The sequence below is a fragment of the Cimex lectularius genome, unplaced genomic scaffold (genome assembly GCF_000648675.2).
Source record: "Cimex lectularius strain Harlan isolate CLEC.00 unplaced genomic scaffold, Clec_2.1 scaffold5, whole genome shotgun sequence".
NCBI classification, from domain to species: Eukaryota; Metazoa; Arthropoda; class Insecta; order Hemiptera; family Cimicidae; genus Cimex; species Cimex lectularius.
In genome coordinates, this window is record NW_019392993.1 from 457249 (window position 1) to 482982 (window position 25734).

General features: G+C 37.7%; 2 protein-coding genes and 1 long non-coding RNA gene across 9 annotated transcripts in view; 1 reads left to right on the top strand and 2 right to left on the bottom strand.

The window, feature by feature from the left end:
• LOC106663449 (proton-coupled amino acid transporter-like protein CG1139) lies at positions 1-6829 on the bottom strand. Of its 4 annotated transcripts, none has more exons than XM_014388290.2 (8): positions 6663-6829; positions 5549-5699; positions 5369-5490; positions 2362-2446; positions 850-1125; positions 604-782; positions 372-544; positions 1-307 (listed from the first exon to the last, which is right to left on the bottom strand). In XM_014388290.2, exons 1-8 carry the CDS (start codon positions 6710-6712, stop codon positions 48-50), a joined length of 1296 nt encoding a protein of 431 aa, XP_014243776.1. In that variant the 5' UTR covers positions 6713-6829; the 3' UTR covers positions 1-47. The 4 variants fall into 4 exon arrangements, with proteins under 4 accessions (XP_014243776.1, XP_014243778.1, XP_014243777.1 ...); XM_014388293.2 differs by having other exon boundaries at positions 54-217; XM_014388292.2 differs by lacking the exon at positions 2362-2446.
• Positions 5622-21024, top strand: LOC112127972. The gene is made up of 2 exons (XR_002910806.1): positions 5622-5727; positions 20485-21024. It is a non-coding gene; the product is annotated as an uncharacterized LOC112127972 (long non-coding RNA).
• The window catches only part of LOC106663448 (proton-coupled amino acid transporter-like protein CG1139), a 19785-nt gene continuing 2659 nt past the window's right edge, over positions 8609-25734 (bottom strand). Inside the window, exons 1-9 of one of the 4 annotated variants that reach the window (XM_014388286.2) lie at positions 20544-20632; positions 10919-11003; positions 10775-10858; positions 10545-10695; positions 10352-10473; positions 10184-10268; positions 9637-10091; positions 9399-9571; positions 8609-9336 (exon numbers count right to left, since the gene is read on the bottom strand). In XM_014388286.2, coding sequence (XP_014243772.1) covers positions 9095-9336; positions 9399-9571; positions 9637-10091; positions 10184-10268; positions 10352-10473; positions 10545-10695; positions 10775-10858; positions 10919-10968 — 1362 coding nt within the window. In that variant the 5' untranslated portion in view covers positions 10969-11003; positions 20544-20632 and the 3' untranslated portion in view covers positions 8609-9094. Of the gene's footprint in view, positions 9337-9398; positions 9572-9636; positions 10092-10183; positions 10269-10351; positions 10474-10544; positions 10696-10774; positions 10859-10918; positions 11004-13006; positions 14136-20543; positions 20633-25734 lie in introns of those variants that run through there. The other 3 variants (XM_014388289.2, XM_014388287.2, XM_014388288.2) reach the window with 3 other exon arrangements.

Below are 25734 nucleotides of genomic sequence, written 5' to 3' on the forward strand. Positions count from 1 at the left end.
TATATTACTCTATAACTTTATAATTAATACAAAAAGACAAAATTAATTTAACTGGTTGCTGGAACAGGTTGATTCATTTCAGCATATATCTCTATAGAAGTTATGGTAACGGCTGCCACAGTGCTCAGTACACCGAAGATTATTAGAGCAATGTCTTTAATTAGAGTCAGAATATGGTTGCCCTCTTCACTCCACATGACAGCGAATTCCAACAATCCTGGAAAAGAAAAACCTAAAATTGGTAGACAAAGGGCACCGAAAAGAGATATAAACAAGCCCAAGAGAGGTACAGCCAATCCTGCCAGTACTGAAATTACGAGAAAAAAATATAATAAAATACAAATCTTATTTCAAGTTACAACTGTTCGTACAAGCAAGGATTACAAAAATTATCCTCGTTATGTAGTTATACAGAGTGTGTTTCGAATCGTCGAACAAATGTTTTATCCATGTATTCCAGACAATTTCAAACATTACGTAGTACTGAAGAGAGAAAGATAAGAAAATCGCTATAGCAAATGCTATGATCACTCCCTGAGCCAAACTGAAACACAGATAAACGAATAAACTATGTCTATAAATTAGTTCATATGTTTAACTTACTAATCGTTGTGTGGTAGATTAAGCGAAATGCTCCCTTTAATAGCACTACCGTATTTGATGTAACCAATGAAGCCGAATAGTAGATAAAGAAAAGTCACCGTGCCCATCCCTTGATTGAGAACACCGAAATAACCCAAAAATGCTTCTGGTGTTTCCATATTATTCTCTAGTGCAACAACCTGAACGGAAAAAGAATTTATTTTTCCATCTTTAAAAAAAAATTATGTATTTTGAAGCTGAACTTACCATCCCAATGGCCTCGAGAGAAAATAAAATTGTGCCGAAGAAAAGTGCCAAGTTTTTCGGATTTCCGAACAGCGGGACAGAGTTGATTTTTGGAAGATCTGGCCAAAATATATAGTAAATAATGAAACCGAGCCCGAGGAAAGTAATCACGTTCGCTAACGTCGAGACAGGGGAAAGCACCTTAAGATTCTTTATAAATGTTATCAGTATGAATGGTAATGTGACGACAACCATTATAATTCTCACGTCGATTTTAATCCAGTAATGATCTGAAAGCTTTTCAAATAATTATTCATAGGATGAATCACGGTCAATGAAACAAAGCATGTAAGGTTTAACTCGTGCCGACTAAAGCTGGGCGCACACTAGGTCGGTGAGCGGCGCGGCGCGGAACCGACCCCCAAGAAGAATACATTGAAATGAATGTAATCCCGCACAGATGTTCCCATCTTTACTCATGAGCGTTGAGACTCATGAGGATCTTTTTCGTCCGGACATATCCCCAAGGGGACTTCTCAGACGCCTAATGCCCCCGAAGGACCACCAGGAAGATTTTACATGCATGGACTTGTCACATCCCTTGGCTAGCGAGGTAGTGCAATACTAGCCAAGTTCAGAAGTTCCCGTAAGGGGCACATCCATACATGTGCCTTGAAAAAGGCAGATTTGTGGTTTCCAGCATAGCCACAGCTACGCCTTTCACCACCCCCGGAGAGATAGAGAAGGCACTCTATCTCCGGCTCCGGTTGGCCGGTACCCTCCAGCTGAGGTACATTTTGTTTTCAAACCACGACCACCACGAGTCCAACCTCATTTAGTAGAGCCGCCTGGATGCCCTACTACCCAGGAAATCTTACGAAATCCCTACTGACGCACCCGTTGCCTAAGGGGTGCGGGTTCAGTAACCCAGGAACCCTCTGTCAAAAAGACAGAGGGGGGAGGGGAAGGGAAGAGGGAAGAGGATAGGAAGGACAGGGAAGGTAGGGGGAAATGCCTCCATCATCGGTTACCTCCAGGCACCAGGGTTGATGGTCGGACTTTGCCTGAGCCCACAGGGAATGTGTCCTGCGGGAGTTGTAATCCCGCACACTAGACCGATAGGGAGGCGCGGAGCCGGAGGAAGTTGCCATACTTCTGGAACCCGGTTACGCGCCGCGCTACCGGCCTAGTGTGCGCCGGGGCGGTCGGAAATCGTTGAGTTCGGGTATATTCGGTTGCCCTCGGACGCCATATTTGTAAAGACGAAGCCAACGATTGTGATGTGGAACTCCTGGAAATGCAAAATCAACACTAAACCGCAGCGCGCTGGTCAGATAGAGGGGGAAAATTCGACCAACGCGGCCGAGAGCAGTTCCTAACTTCCTACATAGTGTGCGGACCTTCACGATTCCGCGCCGCGCCGCCCCACCGATCTAGCGTGCGCCCAGCTTAAAACATTCTATTCAGGTTTTATGGACGGTTTGAGCATTTGTCCCATTACAATAATTCTTTTGTACTAATATCATTTATTACCTCTTTGATGCTATTAGACACAAAAACTATGTAAACACAACAGATCCCGAATTGGTACATGACTATAAAGAAGTCAACCAACAGCCTAGAAAAAGAATGTATACATGTACATAAATACACAAAAAAGTCAGACTTTTAGCGTTGTCTAACGTTTTATTTAATAAATCTTCGTATAAAAATGACAAATTATTATTTTCGCTTTGTTGTCCTTTCAATTTCATTGTGGGATATTATTGTTGTTTATGTAAGGCCAATTTTAGAATATAATCAATAGATAGAAACAACTGTAAGCGGACGATGGCGCGGCTCTCTCTCAATATTTGCATGCTTTTCTCTAAGCGACAAGAGAGGAGTCGGCGTAAGCGCGTCGCTACTTATTCTTGTGTAGTGGAAGATAAGGTTCTAGAATTCAATAAACCAGAGAGTATATTCCTTAAAATTTATAGTATCACAATTCCGTCTCTTAACTGTACCCAAACAACAGAATCTTAATCAATCTAAAAGTCAGCCACAACTCTAAATCTGGGATGAGTCTATTAACAAAGGGACTCTACAAACGACGCTCGCCACGATTAGTATCCACAGCATCCCCAACTCCGTCTGTTCTCTCGACCGTTGACTTGGTTCGATGGGTCGCAACGGCTGGTCCTCGCTGGCTCTGGCTGGCTGAGTTCCCTTGTTGAGTCCCAGACGGAGTGCGGTTGCTTCTGTTCCGGATCGTCTTTTGGAGTTGACTATTCACTCCCTGAGGGTGAGTCTCCGGTTTTGACTGCCTAGGGTGAGTCTCTGGTTTTGACTGACTGGGATGAGTCTCTGGTTTTTGACTGACTTTTGATTTCCAAGTCCTCTCTTTTTATTCCAGTTTCTATACCGGAGTAGGGGTGGAAAGGAAAATCAAAAGTCAAGGGAGTTCCTACGCCGCGGGTGAACGGTTGTAAAGTAAGGAAAAATTAGGGTAAACGATGATAGTGAACAAAGGTTGTAAATCTGAAGGGGCTATCACCCAGACGGGAACGACGTGACGTCCCCCTCAAATCTGGCAAACATAACTTTGAAATAATTACACCGTTGGACAGATAGTAAAGACGGTTGTCGCGCACATGGTTGACGCGACCCCAATTTACGATGTTCCACGTCGCTACATATTTTTGACCTTGTGACAACCCTTCAATAGAACTTGTGACAACTAAATAAATAGACGATAGTTATTTATTTGATCGGTTGTCCAACTATTGCAACTTTATGTTCTCCAGGTTCGTAGGAAACGACGGGGTTCCAGTCTGGGTCTGTGACAACCTTCGACGTTCTTAACTATCTGTCCAACAGTGTAATTATTTCAAAGTTATGTTTGTAAGATTTGAGGGGGACGTCACGTTTGTAAGGTCGATTTAATTTTTTCTACCTCGATTCGACATAAGTTGAATTCAAATTCTTAACAATTAATTAAGGTTTTTAGTTGAGATGAAAAAAAGAAGTTAATGGCACGAGAGGGATTCGAACCCACGACCTTCGGCTAGATACGCCGCTGCTCTATCACCTGAGCTATCGTGATCTCGATCCACTCGGACATCAACTCCCCATCTCAACCCCACCTTATGAGTTTTCACTCCTTTTGCCATTTTTCAATTGGGGAGTTGATGTCCGAGTGGATGAGATCACGATAGCTCAGGTGGTAGAGCAGCGGCGTATCTAGCCGAAGGTCGTGGGTTCGAATCCCCAAGATGGAAAAGACTGAAAGCTTTCTAAATTTCCTGCCAAATCCCATAAATTTCGTATTTTGTATAGTTTTTCTCCTCGACCAATACCTGGTCTTACCCAAGACTCATTCACCGAAATACTTAGTTGCAGTTCAAATCCCACCTCTTTTCTCAACCGGGATTGGGACCAGCCACACCGGAATTAACAATTAACCGTAACTGTTGCTATCTGGGAATAAAACGATTAGATAGCAAATCAATGGAATGTAGGAACTAAGGTAGGTTGAGATGGAGAGTCGGTGTCCGAGAGGATCGAAGTTACGATAGCTCAAGTGGTAGAGCAGCGTCGTATTTAGCCAAAGGTCCGTAGGTTCGAATCCCGCTCGTGATACTGACTTTTTATCTCAACCAAAGACCTTACATAAAAAATAATAATTAATTGAAAGATGTAACTTGGTTAGGGATGGTGGTGGTCAATTGACCACTAAAACATAAATAGGTAGGAACTAACGTTTATTTTTCGTTTCCAGACTCTTGTTGGGACAAGTCCTTTCTTATCTGAGTTAAAAATTTACTAAAAACTCAAGTTTCAATTTCCTAAAACTCAAACTTCAATTTCTTATAAAAAGTAGAAAAAAACCCTGGGTTTGGTCTGCGAGTTGGAGAACTCTCGCACTACTGGGTCTGTCTACACTCGCGGGTTTTTCACTGAAGATGGCGTAATGCCGAAACGCGTTTGAATAACTAAAAAAACAAAACAAAAAATCGCTAGTGTAGACAGACCCAGTAGTGCCCGTGTGCCGGTTCAACATGAATGTCGACCCTGTTGAAAGATGCACGCCCCCGATTGCCTGAACCATTCATCGCACACAGTACGGCTTCCCTGTCAAGAGAGCCTTCACAACTCTATTCCTCAGTTCCTCACGACTAGTGATGGGTTTCAAAACACCACCGTGAACACGGTTCTCGAAATATCCCCACAAAAAATTGTTTAAAGGTGTAAGGTCAGGGGAGCATAGAGGTCACTGTAAAGGGGAATGATTACCAAGCCACCTGTTAGGAAACATTCACTGTAAGTGCCGAACTGCATTGGTATTATGTGCCGGACATCCATCTAGGATTATTTCAAGAACCCTGTAAAAAATAAATCGAACTTTCATGAACAAACTACATGAAAAATGAAGGGGAGTCTCACTCAATTATTCTACATACTTTTTTCCTATCTAGAACCGCAAAGAAAAAAAATGGGGTGGGCGCATTAGCTTGAACACCCTGTATATACATATGTATAGATTTATTAATAGACTTACGATGCAACGGGAGCCAGCCATCTTAAACATAATGGTCCCTGTTCCAACGCTATTTTCATCGCTTGAGGAAAGGTCAATAGTGGGATTTCCATCCTCTGGCACAATATGTATTGACATCTGATCTATTAGAAAACCATTAACTAAAGAAATAATACAATGATGACGATTGGTTGAAATTACTAAAACGTGGATCCCATATGTGCAGATGAACCCCATTAAAATGGTTCCTATGGTTCCCATAAGAAGACCTGCATTTTTGAAAGCGTCGGGCATCGCCAAAATTCCTGTACCGAGGCATCCTTTGATCAAATGGATGTAAGTTTCTAAATTCCTGAAAAGGCGAATATTGTTCAAATCAGGTTAGCGTATTTTATTATTACAATGTAGTTTAAACAAGGATAATTTTTATATGTTAAATGTTGACATATTAAGGCGTTCCTGGTCGGCTTTGGCTCCTCGATTCTTTCCAACTTAAATTCGTGGTGGAGGTCATCAATTCAGTTCGAAGTCACCAAGGAGTACATTCAATCGAATCTGTTGTATAACTATAGAGCTGGATGTCTAAGGCCATTTGGGCTGGAGCATCTGGTGGTAAAGACTGCTTTTTTGAACGTTGGGGAATACTTCCAAGTACTCAATATTGAGTTTGTCACGATTTTTCTTGGCATTTTCTATTGTACCAACATCATACATGGCATTATTGGCGAATAGTATTGAAAAGTATGAGTTGGAAAGTATTATATTTTCAGTTGGCAATGTCTGCATACACAGATTTTCCTTCCTCCAGCCTGATTCAAATTCTGGAGACTGGGGGATTAAGCTTACTTTTTTCATTTCAATCCAGCACTACTTTCCCTATCAACCTGATCAGTAAAAGAAACCGTAGTATTTACCTAATTTTCTATTATATCGTTACTGTAGAGAAGGTAATAGATCTCGTCCTGACACATACTTCAGTGATAACCTGCGATGACCGGCTTGGATTCCAAATAGGCATTTTATTGCTCAATTTTGAAATACCTGTCAGCAACGTAGACATTGAGGATGCATTTAGTTTTCTGGGAGGACTTTTATAAACTTATGTATGAGTCCTTCATGATTGACTTAACCAAAAAAATAAGACGAACCTGTGTTCGACTTCATCTAAACTAGAGTCAATATCATCATTGTACACATTCAGTAGTCGTTATAGTCAGTCGAATTATACAACATTGATTGGATAGTACCAAGTTTATTGCTTAGCAAGATAAAAAAAAAGATAAAGTAGGTAGAGTAAAAGGACGTAAGAACTTACGTTGTGGGATTGGCGATACTGCGATGATCATATGGATTGTATTCGTCCATTTCTTCTATGGGTATGCGTTAAACGCATATAAACGTTAAAAAAAAAACAACGTACACTACTGATTTTTCCTTCAAAAAATGTGTTACATATGTTAATATTACATCTGTGAGCTAAATTGGCTATTTAAATTTTCGGAAATTCTTTCTGCTCAGATGATTAATTTTTTTGTCGATGTCATTTTATATACAAAAGTCAAACATTTTATGTATAAATTTTATTTTTGAATGTGGTTGTTGCTTAAGATTCAGTTTGGTAATGAACTGATATGCTAATATTTAACTTCCTTTACACTTTTTACCGCCTCGGCCATATAAAATTGTAATTTAACTATTAATATTTCTTTACTTCATCTAGTTATGCTTTTAAACTATTTCCCCTTTTAAATAAGCCCAAAGGAAATTTATTTACAATAATGATTTTCATCCATTATACTTTAACATGTGTTAAAAATATGTTTAATTGCAATTAAGATCAATGTTGGCGGGAGGGGCTTTACTGCAATTATTAGCGTACCTCCCAATCCGTTTCCAGGAATTTGAATGTGAATTGGAGAGATAATCAAGTAAAAAAATATAGTTTATAAACAATCAATACTATAATTGTACTTGTACATAAAATTGTAATGTTGTTACATTTACAACTAAATTCTTAAACACAAACAATTGGAATATTAAACTTAACAAAGTAAATTAATTACAATATTATTAAAAGCTAAAACAGAAGTTTTTTTTTGTTTGTTTGTTTACTCAGCTGATGGTTTGAGGTAGGTAGCAAATCTTCATCTATTTGAACTGGTTCAGATCGAGGTAGAGGTAGGTATCGAGGTCAGATTCAGATGGTCGGGGATCAGGTGACGTGCGTGATGCCTTCGCCGAGGTTATCAGTTTTTTCCAATAGGTGTTCACTTCGCGACAAACATTTAATAGGTTAGGTAACGGAACGAAAACAGCGTAGGTGCGCACAGATCAAACCCCAAGCGAAAAAACGGGCCTACTAGATATTGTTTGTTTGCAGAGCCAACCGTATTTTAATGCCACTTATATCACTTATATTAAATCTATGATTGTTTTAATACATGTTGAAAATAAATATATAAACAAAACGGAACAAAATAATAATTACATTTAAATAAATCTAATATTAAACAAATACATTTTTTAGTTCTTAAAACTATTTATTTCGGCGCAAACAATCAATATTTATTATAAATTACTTTAGTCTAATTCCAACCATTACTTTTTCACTTGGAACATTCTTTACCATGCTTTCTTTATGGTTTGTACAAGAAGATCAAAGAAATAAATAAACAACCAAGCCATTTTATAACAGTATTTATTTAACAATATTTTACATTCTATTTACACAGAATTGGTTAAATTTCATCTACCGTTTGGCTACTCAAAGTAGCTATAAAGTAAGTAAACAATTTTACTCTATGCATGGCATAGATAACATCCAATAAATACATTTATTATACTTTTATACGAGTTTTATTCTTAAAACTAAAATCTAGTTTGCTGGACGACATCAGAGATTGCCTAATAGATACTAATAGATACTATAAATCGACTAAAAAGCATAAAAAGCGTTTTGTTATTACATTATCAATTTAGGTTTAGATATTGGATTTCGCTATTTAATTATGACCGCAGAAAACTGTATTACATATATAAAAAACTTGAAGGGTTGAAATAAGGACTTTTTGTGAAACTGAGATTGAAATAGAGAGCCACAGCTCAAAATTTAGATAAGCTGGAGAAAATAAAATAAAAAACTAATTAAGTTGTTTGCTATACAATAACACCATTTGGAAAAATAGTTATGTTCAATTTCTCCGTCCGCTGATCCTTGCAATTATTTTTCGAAATTGTTTTTGGTGTATAATTTACTTTAACTTTAGTCGTTCAGTTATCGATAGAGTTTGGTCTTACAGCATATTTGATATGTAAACAATCTGGCAAAAGTCATGATTTTTAGCTCGAGTCTCTCCGTTCAAGTCTTACTGAACCGCGGATGTTTATCCTACCAACCGACTTGTACAAATATACAGTACCTAGTTAGTAAAAATTAGCTTTGTCTTTTCAAATTTTTGTAAACTACATTACTCAAATTTGCTATTTAACATTCGTTGTTAACAACTTGAATGTACACTTATTGTGTTGTATGTATACATAAGTAGATTGAGCAGTGAAGTTATTCTTTTTTTTTTTTCTTTTTTCTGTTTTGTTTGTGAATATATTTCCATGGCCTGGAGTTTCTCTGTGACGTTATTGCCAAACGATAAGGCTTAAAGTGGAAATCAATCATGGCTCAATCAATACATATCTCGATACGTCCAGCTATTCCTTAACTCAGAAATTCGTTATCGCTCTCTTTTCGCTTTATTTAAAAGAGTTGACGATATCAATTAAAGTGATTCCCGTCCCGCAGATAAGGCCTACGAAGCCAAAAATGACGAGCAGGACATCTTTCCAGATGATCCAGTTGTATTTTCCGAGCTGATCGGGCCAGAGAGTGCACAGCTCGATCACGGCAGGGAATATGAGACCCAAGACGGATAGGCAGAGGGCCCCAAAAAGAGATATGAAAAGTCCCAGCCTCGGTATCGCCGCAGCCAATAATACTGTAAGTAATTGAGTTATGGAAAAATTGCAGAAGAAACCATAGTTAAAAGTTGGTACTTACGTGTGGCGATAACAACCAAGATTCTCAAAATATATTCCCACATGAGTTGTTTCGATTCGTCAATATGTTTTTTGAGCCATGTGTTCCATATGATCTGCACCGGAACGTAACACTGGAGGGCGTAGGATATGTAGATGGCTATGGCAAACGCTAAAACGACACCCTGCGCCAAGCTGAAACCATAAATCAGTTTTATAAGTTTTCTCAGAATCCACTTTCCCTCTGATGATATGCTCACATCTCGTTGTTCGGTATGTTAAGGGAAACACTGCCTCTCGCTTTGTCACCGTATTTGACGTACCCGACGAAGCCGACAAACATGTACATGAACGTTACCAGGCCCATGCCTTGATTCAATACGCCGAAGTAGCCGCCGAAGGCTTTGGGGTTTTTCATGTTGTTTTCGAGTGCGACGACCACTCCAACAGCCTCCAACGCAAATAGGACGGTTCCGAAGTAAAGTGCATAATTGCGGACCTTCCCGAATGCCTCCACGGTTGAGGGAGATGGAAACTCCGGCCAAAATATGTAGTATAAGATGATAGCGAGTCCGATGAAAGTAATGACGTTGGCCAATGAAGAAAACGGAGCTAACAATTTCAAGTTCCTTATTAGGTTGATTGCGATGAGCGGAATGAGTATTATCATCATCCAAACCCTCACATCCAGTTCAGTCCAATAGAAATCTGCGATCTAACAATTGTTAAAAAATACCATGATTACTCCAATTAAAAAAAAGTAAACAATGAAATTATATAATTACATAAACACAAGCAAAAATTTACCTCTTTCACACTCTCTGCCACAAATACGACGTAGACGCAGCAGATACCGAGTTGATACAGTGTTATGAATATGTCCACAAGAGGTCTGGAAATTCCAGAAAAAGAAAATTACCCCATTACAAAACTGGAATGTACCTTTTCAGCAAATACCATTTCATCAAACCTTACGCGGCAATCGGAATGAGAAACTTCAAGAAGTTCGGTCCTTGCTCAAGAGCGATTTTCATCGATTCGGGGTAGGTCAGGAGGGGTACTCGCAGTTTCTTGCATAATATGTATTGGGACCTGATCTGTGATGAAAAATGTTTAGAGATTATAAACATAAGATAATACTAATAGGTATTTAACTTTAGAAACATACCAGGACATGAAGGCAATATGTACATACAAAGCCGATTAATACCGTGCCTACAGTGCCAACGACCAGGCCTGAGTTCTTGAAGGCGTCCGGCATGGCCAGAATTCCAGTTCCCAGGCATCCTTTGAGCAAATGGACCAATGTTTCGAAATTACTATAAACAAAAAAAAATGAATCAACATAGTAATATTGAAATATTGATGATTAAAAAACTATTAATATTTCTCTCTTACGTGGTCGGGTGCTCGACCTGTCGGTGTAAATGAGGGTCGTACTCCTCACCATTCTCTACAATCGTCGTGGTCTTTTTACCACCTCTGAAATTGTACACAGTTAGACAATTTCGAACACAGACGTCGGGTCGGATGCGTACTTACGGCGATGTCAAGGCGATTGTTTCCTTGAACGCCTCTTCTTTCTCCGGCATTTTCGTGGTCGAGGGTCAAGCGAGCTCTCCGCCTACTGAAAATAAATTTGACTTACTGTGACTAGACGAGCAATTCAATAAAATTTGAAATTCTTTAATCAACAAAACGAGACCCTGCAATTACCCACTTTCTCGACAGGGCCCAATATTACAAATATTTTATTTATTAATTTCATAGTCCCTCAATTACCTTGATTTCAGGGCTAATTTTAGCAACTGTACATAAAATAGTAATGTATTCATCATAATTTTGTACATTAATATTCGCCTCTTACATTCATTAATTTAAAAAAATATAAATGCTCTGCCAATAGTTCTTCTTCATCATCTCAATGCAATATTCTGAGATTGCGAAAAATCTTAAAAACCTTCTCATCACGAACAGTGATACGACTTGAGATGTTAAAGAATAAATCAGTAAATTATTTTCGTGGGATAAAAACCGGGACAGAAAGAATCACGATTGATTTCGACGGCTGTGAAGAGAATGTTTAACCGCTGACGGTCGGAGAACTGGTATGGTATAGTGTGACGGTATCCGAAATGAAATGTTTCGAAACCTTCAGGGTACGAATCACGATTTTTTGAAATCCTTCTACATTTTGCGTACGGCCTAACCGTTGGCAGCGCATGTGGATGATGAGACACATGATATTTCCTTCTTTAAGGAGAGCAAGGGCCTGAATCTGGCAACAAGTTACAAGTCGATATCCCTGACAACCTGGTTGAAAAAATTAAATTAAAAAGCGATACTAGGAGTCCATCTGGTCTGACCCAGTAGCTCCCGAACGAGCTGGTTGGAATAAGAAAGAAGGAGTTGTGCAGGGTTGAATGATAGAGTTTGTAGTTATTACATCTGAGTTCCCGAGAAGAATCCTTTCAAAGCTATTTTGAAATGGTGGAAAAATTTATCACTGTAATAAGAAACTAGCTAAGTTCACCATCTATTGATATGCACAATGTATTTGTAGTTGAAGTCTGGGCATCCGAGACCAGAAAATTACAGGCCTATCACGTGTTCGAAGTAGAGGTACTGTTCCAAAAAGGATACCCCCAAACCTCCCGAACTGCAAAAAGGGTGTGCCCTGCGTTCTTATGGGTACAAGGAGCTCCTCGCAGTGGATCCGGTGGTAAACGGGTCAGGCCGCTCGCTGAAAAAATTTCATCATGCAAAAGTTTTTTTCCCACTACGGCTCAGAATTAAGTGTAGTCTTCGTTTGACTTATGTGATGCACCAAGTACTGTCATCTCCATAGCACTCTCGACACGACAGACAAGAATGACACATCTACACGGAAAACAAACACTTTGAGCCATGAAGATAATCTCAATAAAGATCGAAACGTTGGCACGATAAACAAAATGTTTTTCTAAGTACTGCAGGATCCCGTGGTCCTTTTTAATGATTAGCATGGAAGACATGAGCTCATATCCTGTTTTAGTGTACACTCTTTATTAGAGAAAGAGCTCCATTTATATTACTCGTTCGTTGGCCTCCCGATAAAATTGCTATAATGAACCACAGTCAATAGAGTACAATTTTCATCGATTTCATAAACTATTCATTTAGAAAAACTTTATTGTAAATTACAAGTTATTTATTTTATATTTCAAATTACTTATAATTTCATTGTTGAGATTCAAAGTGTGATTTGATTATATAGATCTAAAAGCATAAATGTGTATTGCTAATTGCCTGTAACATTATAATGTAGAGCATGCAAAAATAAATCAGTTATTGAAACATTCACACACACACACACACACACACAACACACACACACACACACACACACACACACACACACACTCACACACACACACACAACACACACAGGGAGGTAGTGAGGAAGATGATTGAATTGATGGAATGATTTAAAATAATATCTCTACTCATTCTTCCAGGCATTGACAGTTTCTCTTCGACATATTGTACTACAGATCGTCCCTTTGTGAAAATAGGCACATAGAACAAACTGGCAAAACGCTCTGAAGCAAGGAAATAAAGAAGACGAATTTGTGTAGAAAGTATACTCGCCTCTTCAGATCCACACTCTGTCCACATCCATCTTCTCCCTTGAATTGTCAGCTAACGAACGGGTCTCGGTGAAAAGCGCTTGCGCCACGGACTGCTCGATATAAAAGCAGCTCGGCCTTTTGGATTATCTACATGTACAGTCCATTTGTTGGAAGCGACTGGTATTGTTTATTAGATATTTGAACCCAGTTTTTATATAAGAAAATATCACGACCAAAAACGAAAAATCTTGAAAAATGTAAGTCTGAAACCACAATGGGCGTTTACGCGCCATCTATGATGAAAAATCCTTGTAATAGACCAAAATTCTTTCATGTGAACCATGTTACCAGTTTGACTTGTTAGTAAGACACCAACAAAGTCGAAAATAAAAACACGTTTTTCTTCAGGAAAAATTTATTAAAACATGTTTAATTTATATAGCATCTACGATTATCACGGTCCGCCTATTACAACTTTTGGCCAGGTGGGTTGCGGTCATTCCACATCGTCAGTGAGTCTTAGGTTCGTTCTCATCACAGCAAAATGAAAAAGAATTTGGAATAAAAGTTCATTCGTTTCTTTAGTGACTGGGAGTTTTGTGGCCCTGAAAAGGGCCGGTGTTGTGTAGTGGAGTAGGAGGGCCGACGAATCGAGGCCGCGACCGATGCATGGCGCCGTTGGTTGATGGTCTGTGACCGTGAGAGTACCGTTGGCTGAGGTCCGGGGGCCGTGAGTCGGCTGACTCCACAGAGGCCGAAGGTTCTGAGATGCAGCGATTAGCCGAGAGCAGCGTTTGGCGTTTATAGCCAAGTCGGCTGTTAGAAGGCGAGATCAGGCTGATGCATCGAATACTTGTTGTCGTCGGGTTGACGAGTCTCCTGGAGTCGTGTATTAGTGATGTGTGAGACCTCGTCGGGTTGACGAGTCTCCTGGAGTCGTGTATTAGTGATGTGTGAGACCTCGTCGGGTTGAAGAGTCTGCTGCAAAGAGGCAGTGCCCCTGCTTATATAGGAAGTAGTCTACTCTGATTGGCTGCAGTGTGGAGGGCGAGAACATTCCATAAGTCGTAGTGGCATCTAGCGGTGACTTGTGGTAGCTACAAGTGGCCACTACAGTTTCCTTTGTAATATAACTTGATTTGTATATATGTTAATATATTAATCGAATAATTGAGTCTGTATGTAAAAAAGTTAAAAAAAAGTAAATTGTCGAGGAAAAAAAAGGACAGATAAAAGTTTTTAATATTTCAATATCGCGTTTTTCTCCACTTGTCGTAATTACACCTCGAAGACGCCTCGGCATACTTTCTACCAGTCTGGAAATTTTTCATTGCAGAGGTTAGCCCATTCTTCACGAAGAGTCCTTTCAAGATCGTGGAGTATATCAGGAAGTGATGGACGTCCTATTATTCGTCTTTTGAGGTTATCCCATAAAAATTCGATCGGATTCAAGTCTGGAGAACGAACTGGCCAGGCTAAGACCATGAGGTTATGATGATGAAGGTTCGTTTGTACTATGCGAGCAACATGTGAACGGGCAATACCGTGCATTGGAATAGGTTTGTCGCTGATTTCATCGAGGGTAGGCAACGCATGATGTTCCAAAATTTCATCCACACAGCGAGTGGTCGTCAAAGACCCTCCACGAATAAAAACCAACTCTGTGCGACTCTCTATTGAAATTCCCGCCCACACTATCACCGAGCTACGTTGAAAAGGTAGGCTCTGGTTAAAATTACAAGCTTTGTACCTTTCATATCGCCTTCTTTACACTCTTTCACGCAAAACCGGAAAATCGTAGAGCAAATCTATCGTCATCTGTACAAATTACAGCAGGCCAATCGTTTAAAGACCAATGGCTGTATTCTCGAGCAAATGCGAGTCGTGCTGCTATGCGTGTCCTGGTCAATTCTGGTCCTCTTACGGGGCAAAAAGCCATCAGTCCATACTGATTTAATCTTCTTTGAGCAGTGCGTTCAGAAATTTGGACACCACGAACTTCCTGGTGCTGCTGAATCGTTTAAACAATTGTAAGGTGCCGGTTTTGCAAAATTCTCAAAGTCTTGTGGTTCTTTTACCCTAGGGCATGCAGAACCGGGCCTTCCATGGTAGGACCCAGTTTTTCGAAAACGTCTGACGGCGTCTCGCAGTGTTTCGTAGGGAACTCCAATGGCAATAGCCAAAAGGTTGCTTTTTGAAAGTATTCATCAATGGAATCTGTGGAATAATATTACAAGTTTTTGACTTGGATTTCTTACAATACTACATAACTTCGGGTGTGAAATAAATCAGCACAGATAAATAATTTTACGCCTGGCTGAAAAATTTAAAGATAGCGACTCTAAATTTATTATTAAATTGGTATGATCCGTTTCACGTTTACTTAAATGAATGTCCTTTAATCTATGGTAGTTGACAAACACTTTAAAAAAATACAATGACGAAAGATGTAGAAAGATCCTCAAGAGACGGAAAACAATTGAGACTTCATTAATTCTTCATATGTATTACGAAAATAGTTCTAAATCGAAACTAAGTGGCCCTGTCGGATTGAAGTGCGCCTTTTCTCCTTTCCAACTATTTCTTTTGTAATATCATCCGCCCAGAAAAGCTGGAAAGCTTTTGGAAAGCATTTCCTCTCTGAGGGATCTGCATTTTATGAGCAAACTGGATCCTGGGCAGGCAAAGGAGGGGGAAGAGGTGGTGCTATCCGTAGCACAGGAGGATCTTTTGGTAAAAAAAGAGGTTGCCATGAGGAAAAGTATTTTTACAAACAGTAAAAACAGCAATTGGAAAATTTGAAGGGTGCATTGGACAATGAAATCTCCTTCCATGAAGAAAAGGTCAAAAGGCAACAAGGAGGCCATCGAGTAAAAGCCAGATCGGAAACATCGAGAAGACATTTTTTTTTTTTAAGATATTTATTTTATTTATTGCTATTTGTACATAATATACATTGAGCAAATAGTTAGTTATAAACTAATCTGACAGACCTGTCAGACCAGGAGGCAGTGGGGAGAGAAACCAACTTTTATTTAATTGGGGGGGGGGAGTAAAAGTTAATTTGGTGGGTTAGATAGAAGGTCACGAGGCCATCGTCGTTTTAAACGGCGTGGAGGATTGTAAGGGTGAGATGTTGAGGAAAGAGTTAGGGCTAGTGAGTTAGGATGGAGGGAGAGTTTAGAGTGAAAAGTGAAGAAGCGTATATGGATAAGATCTTTCAAGAAAGGGATTTTAAGATCTTTATGGATCGTTTGATTTGTGACGTAGAAGGGAGCATTGAGGATACGACGGAGAACTTTAGATTGAAAAGACTGAATTCGTTGGATATTGGATGATTTGGCCGAGCCGCACAGCTCGACTCGGTAGGTCCAAATAGGTCTGATGAGTGTTTTGTAAGCGGTTAGTTTGTTATGTATGCTTAGTTTTGATTTTGGTACAAGAAGGTGTATGAGTAGTCCATATCTTTTGTTAAATTCTTGCCGTTTTAATCGTGTATGTGGGTTCCAAGTAAGTCTACTATCTAAGTAAAGCCCAAGGTAGCGGACTTGGTTCGATGGTGGTATTATTTTGTTGTAAATGTGCACTGGTGGACAGGTTTGTCGTTTGAGCGTAAATGTAACGTGTTGGCTTTTTTGTTCGTTTAACCTGATCCGCCACAGATTGCACCAGTTGGTAATAAGGTTCAGGTGTTGTTGGAGTGCTTCTGTTGCTAGGATAGGATTGGAGTGTGTTGATAAGATTGCGGTGTCGTCCGCGTCGAGAAGAAATAGACTTGTTTTTTTTCTTAATTGATTTGTAATCCAGTCAGGTGATAAATGCCTATTTACTCATTCTTTACTCATTCTTTTTAAAATTGTTAATTGCTAATGTAAAGTTTGATCGATAAAATACGCTAGTAATAAAAAAATAACCATTTTATTAAATGAACCAATTGCAAGAACGTTAAATATGTTAATCCTCTTTAGAATCTACCAATAATTAATTGGAATAAATGGGGAGTCTAAGTGAGAAGTTTGTGGCATGGGCGATCGAAGTCACGGTAGATGAAGTCGTAGAGCAGCGGCGTATTTAGACGAAGGTCGTGGGTTCGAATCCCGCCTGTGACACAAATTTTTCATTTCGAAAAAATTGTGCGTAATTAATTAATTAAATAATTAATATGCTCCTACGGAACACTAAGCATATCTATTAATATTTGACTGTCTCAGTAAAGGGTTAGTTCAATTAATTCTGTAGGAAAAAATATCGTACCAAATCAAAATTTATTAACAAGGAAAGGAAAGTGGTCACACGGCCGGCGGTTGGTTTGAACAATGAATGGGACATTGCAGATACATCCTACGAAATGAAGAAGGGCTCAGGGATGTTGAAGGGGTTCACAGCAATTAAAAGAAACATATATCGTCAAAATATTGAAGATGGCGAAGTGACGAAACGCGTCCGGATCCATCAACAATCAGCGAGCACAGGTAGACCGGGTTGAAAAATAACAACCAATCAATTGGTTTATCATCTCGCAGGACACAGGAGGAAATTTTAAAATTTTACAGCAAATTGTTGAAAAAACAATCGGCCATAAGTACTCGCGTATATTCCAGGGAGTGTCGAAAGTCACTATTAGTTGCCAACTAAACATCACGAGCAAGATGAACAAGAACAGAGGTTCAACATGAACTCATTTTCCAGCAATCCTCTGAAATGGTGGAAACTAGTGACAATCTTTTCTAATATTGAAAGTATAATTCAAATATCTTATTCTGTTAAATTTTTTTTAAAAATTTCATTTGTTTGTATCTACAACTTTTCATGTGTTATATACTGCCAGCAGATTGGATAATTTATGTTTGTGGCATTACGTGCGTTATAAAGAAAGCTGCCCATTGGCAGCCGCTCTGAATTTTGGAATGATGATGAAATGATGTAGTCATTTAAGAGGTCTCTTATCCATATTCTTTTCAGACTTTATGTAGTAATTGTGGGGAATGGAGTAATCGTATTTATGTGTTAGTTCGATTTTGTAATTTACTATGAAAACGTCTGTAATACATTTTGATGGATGAAAAAACTGTAGGCATGTGAGAATCTCTGTGAAGTGTATTACTGTTTACGTAAAAAAGGGCAGAAACGTGGGATTGAAAACTTTGTAATCTTATTTATTGGAATATTTGGCCGATGCTACAATTTTGAAAAGTGCGACAGTGCGGCGCAAGAGTTTAACCGTATCGTGTGATAGAGCAAGTGACCAATGACTAATTATATTGGAGCATAATAGGCTTTTGAATATACTTTTATTTTACGGTAAAAAAATATTAGTTTTGTTGAAAAAGTCCATTTTTTAACCATATTATTTTGGTGAAAAAGTTAAATTTTAATATCTCGTAAAAACAAAACTTTAAATTGGCTATTAAAGTTAAAACTTAAACGGCTCTAAATCTGAAATTGAAATGTTTTGAAATTATATATTTAAGGGTTATTGTGCACTTATGACTCAATTTTTCTTGATTAACAAACCAGAAGAACCCAGACTTATTAGCTTGCTTTGTAAAAATAATTTTAACCATGAAAATTTAAGTCGTTGACATGTCCAAGAGGAAATTGGTTAATAATGGTAATACTTCTTGCTCGGAAGCTTATACCATTTTCGTCAAAGATCATTTTTCTCTTGAAGATATTTATGCTCGTGTTAATGTGCACGACAGTATCGCTATGTCGGGCAATTGAGGGACGTTGTTAATCAATGCAAATTGGGCGTCGGCTGTCCGGGAGAAACTTTACCCTGCTGCCTGATTTAATGGTCTAGAAAATTTTTTAAATATTCAAACCTAAAGATTTTTTTTATTGAATTAAGCTTCATGATTTTATCTTTTATAATATTATATCTGATACATGACATGGCAACGACCCGAAAAATGTCTGTTAGAACAGTAAAAGTTTATTTCTTTTGGCCGAGGCATGCTTTAAATCCCCTCTAAATCCGAATGAGGGTATTTCGGGATCATCGATTCTTTTAGATCGATAAAGAGGTCGTAGTTGTTTTCCATCACTGGCGTCGACCCCTCGGCTCGAACAACACCTCAACCCAGGGTGCGGGATCCAAATTTTCAAAAGGCCCAACCGGACAAATTTCGCTTAAGCTTCGTTGCAATAAAAACGGATAAGCACATTTCCCCCGTAAACGTTAATAATTAACATAATATACTCAAGAACTATATTTACGACGATCCCGGTGACTATGATTTTGACTATCTACTATTTTGTTTATTTGTTTTGATGTAAAGATTATAATTATTAATAGTCTTTGGATTATATAATTCGCCCAGAATGTTTTTCTACCTACTTAATACCATTGTAATTTAAAATCTAGGCCAACCTAATTATTTAAGGAAAAAGGAAGAGCTCATTTTAAAAAGGAAGTCGTGAGGTTTATCATAGTTTTTGATATCTACATTCTCAGAACGCAGCCTCAATTAAAAAAAAATTTATTATCAATATTTTACAACTGCTTTCAATTGGATAACAAGTAATAATGAGTGTATAAAATAAACCTTAACCAACCCTAATTATTATCAATTCCCATGTGGTTTTTTTCCAATATGTAATGTAATTATATCCTTATCAAAACTTTCAGTAAAAATCGACATATTGTTCAAATTGTTTTTTGATGTTTTATACCTTAATTTGTTTTAATCTTACAAATATAAAAGAAGGGATTGTCACATTTTATTGTTTTACGTCTTACAGAATTGAAATAGCTTTGAAAATTAAGATGAAAAATATTCATGCTCCTTAATTTATTGTAATGTTACAAATATGAAAAAAGGGATTGTCATATTTTAATTGTTTTACGTCTTATAGAATTGAAATTACAAAATTGAAAAATGAAAATGAAAAATATTCATGATCGAAAATATTTATTTGAATACAGGGTAAAATAAAAGGAAGAATGCATTGCTGAGATAACTTACCAATATTCTTCAGATGATACTTTTTTCTGGTTTGCCTAGAAACTTTTTGAATTTAAAATTAAAATTTTTCTTGACAGCAATGTAGATCCGTTTCGACATACCACAAATGTATCTGACCCTTGGAATATGTTGACAAATAAAAATATTGTTTAAAAATGAGCTCAATTGTGATTGCTGCAGAAGAACAGAATTAATTGATCATTGATACTGGCTAAATTATTTTATTATTTAATCTTAAGTCATAAATAAGCTGTCAAAATGTTTTCCCACGAGGATGCTAATGTTCAATAATATTCTTTCGATTTTGGACGGAAATAGAAGGTTAATTCACAATTCAATTTACGGCAATTTTCGCGTTGAAAGAACGAGGACTTTACAAAAATTGTTTATGTTAGTTGTTTAAGAACACAATGGAATTAAGTTCAACTTCTAATAAGACATAACGACAATGTAATAAATAAGCAAAATATAGTTAATAAATATACTTAAGATTTAAACTTTTCGTTTAACATTGTTAATTATTTTACAGAACACAATTTATTGACAACCGGTGTTCGCCTTCTAACGAGATATTTCTGATTTACTCACAATACTAGATCAGGGTGAAACACGGATAGAACTTGTGTCGACGACTATGATCGTATGATCGACTGGATCCTATCCTCTCCGACTGAGGTCTGGCCCGAGTTAATCTCCTCAATTTGTGTCGTATCCGGGAGCAGCCGGAAAGTCGAAGGTGGTGGGGACGACATCCATTCTCTTCCTCTGCTCAAATTTTCTCTTCCACCCCACTCGAAAGAACGAATTTGTCAACAAAAGCGAAAAAAAGTGTTAACAGGCAAACAGAAACACATCGCAGGAACATGAACGGTATTAGTTGATCGATGGGAGAGTAGGACATCATTTATACTAGATTATAATCATAAAAGAACAGTTTTCGGCAACGTCGGGATTCGAACCAATGACCGCTAACCTGACGAACTTGAGAACCGAAGTCTAATCCAGCACACCAATGGCAACTAGCATAAATAACATAAAATAAACTATTACAGCATTTCTGATATTTAAACTCTGAAATTTTTTCTTCACTACCTATTTTTCTTGAAATTCCTTTATAAGTTTGTGAATCACGCGCATGAATGATTTTTCTGCTGTTAGTTCGCTGGCAAATTTAATAAATAAGCACGCAAGGGCAAAGAAGAAAGTAATGTTATAAAATTAAAAACAGATTTATTATTTAAAATATTACAGCACAGAAAAACTACTGTGAAAGTGAGAACTAAATCTATCCACGATATACCTTTTACTTTGACAGTTTTTTTATTTTTATCACATCTTTACAATTATCGATTCGCCAAAAGATGCGTACGATTCTAAAATCATATATAAAAGTGAAAAAAAAACTTCGAGAATATTGTTTGGGGAATTTTTGTAAAATTCTACTTGTGTACCATGGGGACGCAAAACGATACTTTTATGTTTAGAGATTTAAAGGTTTTCGCATCTAGCCTAGCACACCCAGAATATACTTCCATCATAAGATGGGGGGACCTATTATATTCTCGAAAAAACGACTTTATTTTGTTAAAAAAGTGGAAAGTAGAGTAGAGAACTATCAGCAAAAGAGAGATATAAGTGAACTCAATGCATTTCAATGATAAGAGAGGTATTTAATACACACATAGAATTCTATTCTCAGCTAAGGTGATAGCTGCTACACTTTTTTATGGATATAGAGAGAGCTTTTAACCATCACAACCTCTTTACATGGAGCAATCAAAAACAAGGGAGTTTCGGAAAATATGTGCCATTGAATGGAAGAGGGTTTAATGAACATGATGATAACATCCACCTTGGGCGGTGCGACCATCCGTGCTAGGAAAGTCAGGGGATGGTTCTCTCACCCCTTCTGTGGACGACGCTGCTAGATGAACTCCTACAAACCCTGGAACAGGATTCTACTGTCTAGGCGGATACCTTGTCATAGTAGTAAAGTTTGCTTATTGGCTTAAAGTTGGCCGCCCTGAAGACATCGTGATGGATCGAAAACAATGAGACCTCATCCTGGTTGACAGGTGGTGCAAAAGTGAGATTTATCTATTAACAACAACAACAGTAACAACAACAAACCCATAATGATTCCATTCACATGAAAGAAGACAATAGGAAGATTAAAACTCAAAGTCTGAAAGGGTCCCCGATCTTATTTTCCAAGGAGGCCTAATATCTAGGTATCACACTAGACCAGCAACTTACATGGAATCAACATTTAACTAAAACCACTCAGAGAGACAAAATTGCCTAGGGTAGGTGCAGAAGGCTCTGGAGATTAAACCCCAAAAAGACCCTACGGCTATATATGGCGACTTAAGACCGATGTTGACATATGGATCAGTGGTGTGGTGGACCAAGATTCTGCAGGCTAAAACAATCAGGCTATTGAGTGGTATCCAAAGACAAGCTTGTCTCAGTGTCACTGGAGACATGAGCACTACGTCAACCGCGGCTCTGGAGGTGTTGTTAAACCTCGCACCATTTCATATTTAAGGAGAAGCCAGACAGCAGCCCGCAGGGTCATAAATGGACAACCATCTGCAAGGAAAGGCCATCCATGTAAATAATCAACGGAAATTGAGGGAGGAGATAGAGGCAGTTGCCATATTAGATCTACCAATCAATACCACTACTCCAAAATACAATTCTATTAAAACGTACCAGGTACTGACACCACAACGGGAAAAATGGGCTAATGGAACACCGCAAAAGGAAAATGCCTACTGGTACAAGGACATGGGGGCTGGAGTCTTCGAGATTAATCCAAAGACCGAACTGACGGTAAACCTAGTTTAATGCGCTACAGTTTTCCAGTATGAAATCATAGCGATTTAACAATACGCCAGGGAAATAAAAAGGCTAGGAATACATTCCCAAAAGATAGCCAATTTCTCTAACAATCAGGCAGCACTAAAGGTCTTAGCCTGATGCGAGGTAAAGGCAAAGAATATTTGGACCCTGGCGGAAGTCAGCGCCACTAATGACCTGACCCTGGCATGGGTTCCTGGGCATTGGGGCGTAGAGGCATTTGAGTAGAAAAATTTGACATGCTGGCCAAAGAGGGAGCCAAAATGGACTCTCCTAGTCTTGAACCTTACTGAGCCAAGTATCTTGCAACAAAAGAGGATACATCTCAATGTGGACTCTTAATGATCCCAAAATCTAGTGTAACAATACCACAGGCTTGAGTCACGCGAAGATATTCATAGAAGGACCATCCGCAAAGCTTACAAAGGAATATATAAAGTAACCGCAACCGAACTAGGATTCTGGTTGGATTGACTGACATTGCCACTTAAAAAAAGCACATCACCGGATAGGAGTACAGACAGAAGAAACCCAACAGAAGATATTGGCAGAAAGAGGAGGAGACCGCAGTACACATTTTATGTTTTTGTGAAGATCTATGTAGGTGCAGATTCTTGCAACTAGGACAGGATAAGCACAAGCAAGATCCTTCACTAAGGAGCCGCTGACAAGGCTAAGAAGGTGATTAACAACCTGATGCTGGTCATTGAGTTATAAAATAACAGGGGACCACAATAGATCTAGTCAGGTCGAGGTAGCCGCATTCCTCATACTATCCACCAATCTTGTATATCGTAGTTAATTACTTTGTTGAGATAAGAAATGATTTTTTTTTGATCTGCCTATCCTCGTTGGATAAAATATTTGTATCTGATCTTTGTTTGTCTTTTTATCTGCAAATGTTTTTTTATTCCGACTTTATTTTGTGTGATTACAAGATTTGAGGTTGTACCATAGGTTATATTTGGAAAAAATTCAGACTCATTTTGTTTGGGGAACTCTGTTGTCGTTTTCTTGTCATTAATTTACTTTGTATTGTTATTTTCAATAAATGCCCTACAAAATCCACGCTTTGCTTACAGTATTCGAATTTAAAATTGATCTCGGCTGAGGGGAATAATGGCTGAACTCTCGTATTCAATTTGATTCTTAACGATTGATCGTTTTTTAAAGATATATCATAGTTGTCAGTTGTTGAACGTTTCAAAAAGAGTGAACGGTTCGATTTAATAAAAGCGGCGAGGACAGAATAATTAAAGGCATACCAAACATCATTATGAGCGAGTTTAGAAACTAGAGCAATGGGCCCAACACGACATATTCACAAACGAAAATCGAAAGTTTCGTATTTACAAAATCCCATTATTAAAATTAAAAAAAAAAATGTCCTCTGTTTTAGTAAGAAGAAGATGTAACGACTTTCATTATGCAAAACAAATAAATTAAAAACTGCCTTTAAAGGTGAAAGAAAGAAAGCAGTTTTGCACAGTTATTGTTTATAAGGTCATCCCCAAGATAGTTACAAATTTGGTATCTAAATTTTCAAAAGTAAAATTGGTTTATCTACCAAAAGTTGATTGTGTTTTTGCACTTTGTAAATATAAAATATAACCATAAGTTCTCAACTTAAATATTTGTACGCGTGTGTAAAAATGTAATAATGAAAACCAATTTTTTTCGTTAAACGGCAATAAACAATAATTTATTGATTAAAGTATTAATTTATATACTAATCTATTATTCTATACTAATCTACTGAAAAGGGAATTAGGTATTAACTGAATCTTACAAATTCAAATATTCGTACTAAAATTTTGAAAAATCAGAGTGATGAGTGATCGACAAAATCATAAAGCATTGGAGAAAATATTTCCACCATTCATGAATTTATGCCATTCATTGATCGCAAAAGGCATTCTTTAGTTTTTATTAGAATCCCCTCAACAATCGATTTAGAATTTATTGCCGTTTTAACTTGTAGCTTCCTGGTACCTTCCAGACATCAGCATTTAATCGAAAGCGTGCTGTATGGAATGATTACGCCAAAACTAAAAGGTTATGTACAAATCCGTCGAGACCATTGAAAACAAGGTTAAATTTCCAATAAAATGTGATCAATACTAAACTTGTAAATGTTGGTGAAATAAGCGATTTAGTAGCGAGAACTTTGAAATTTTTTTTTCAAAGTTGAAAACTTACTGTGGTGATTCTAAACTACTATTTCCAAACCTTGAGAAGAGCAAATTTCAGGAAACGTACTCCATTTAATATTCTTTTTACCCTCTATTTATGTACATTAACACTTTTCTATTTAACAGTCTGTAAAGTATTCAATTTATTTGTTTAAAAAAAATTTATAAAATAATAATGGGGGAAACTTAGGGGCCAAAAATCCGCTGAAGTCATCGCCGGTCCTCTGCGTTTTTTAAAACTTTTTTTTTCGGTCTTTCAGTATTTTTCAGCCTGAAGCCATTTCAGCGACTCGATTTGTTACTTTGCTTTTATATGACAACTAAGCCAATACCCTAAAATGCTAGCTTCTCATTTGTACTTCTCGTTGTCAACTACAGAATAGGTACAAAACATACAATACATAATCATACATCATCACAAACATAGATGTTACATTCATTTTCCCAGAATACTCGATATTACAAGGGGAGTTAAGCAATCCCTTCCTAAACACATTATTGAAAAAGAAATTCAATTTTTTATATATTTTAAAATTAGACAATCTCAATAAACGGCTAATTATACGTAGAAAGACAAAGTAAGAATTCGACGAGTATAATTAAAGAATGGATTTTTGGCAAACGACGCAAACTAATGAATACAATTCAAAGTTATAAAGAAGAAAAGGTTTCTACACTGACAGGCAAAACATTCCACCTACTTGTAATATAACTTGATTTTTATA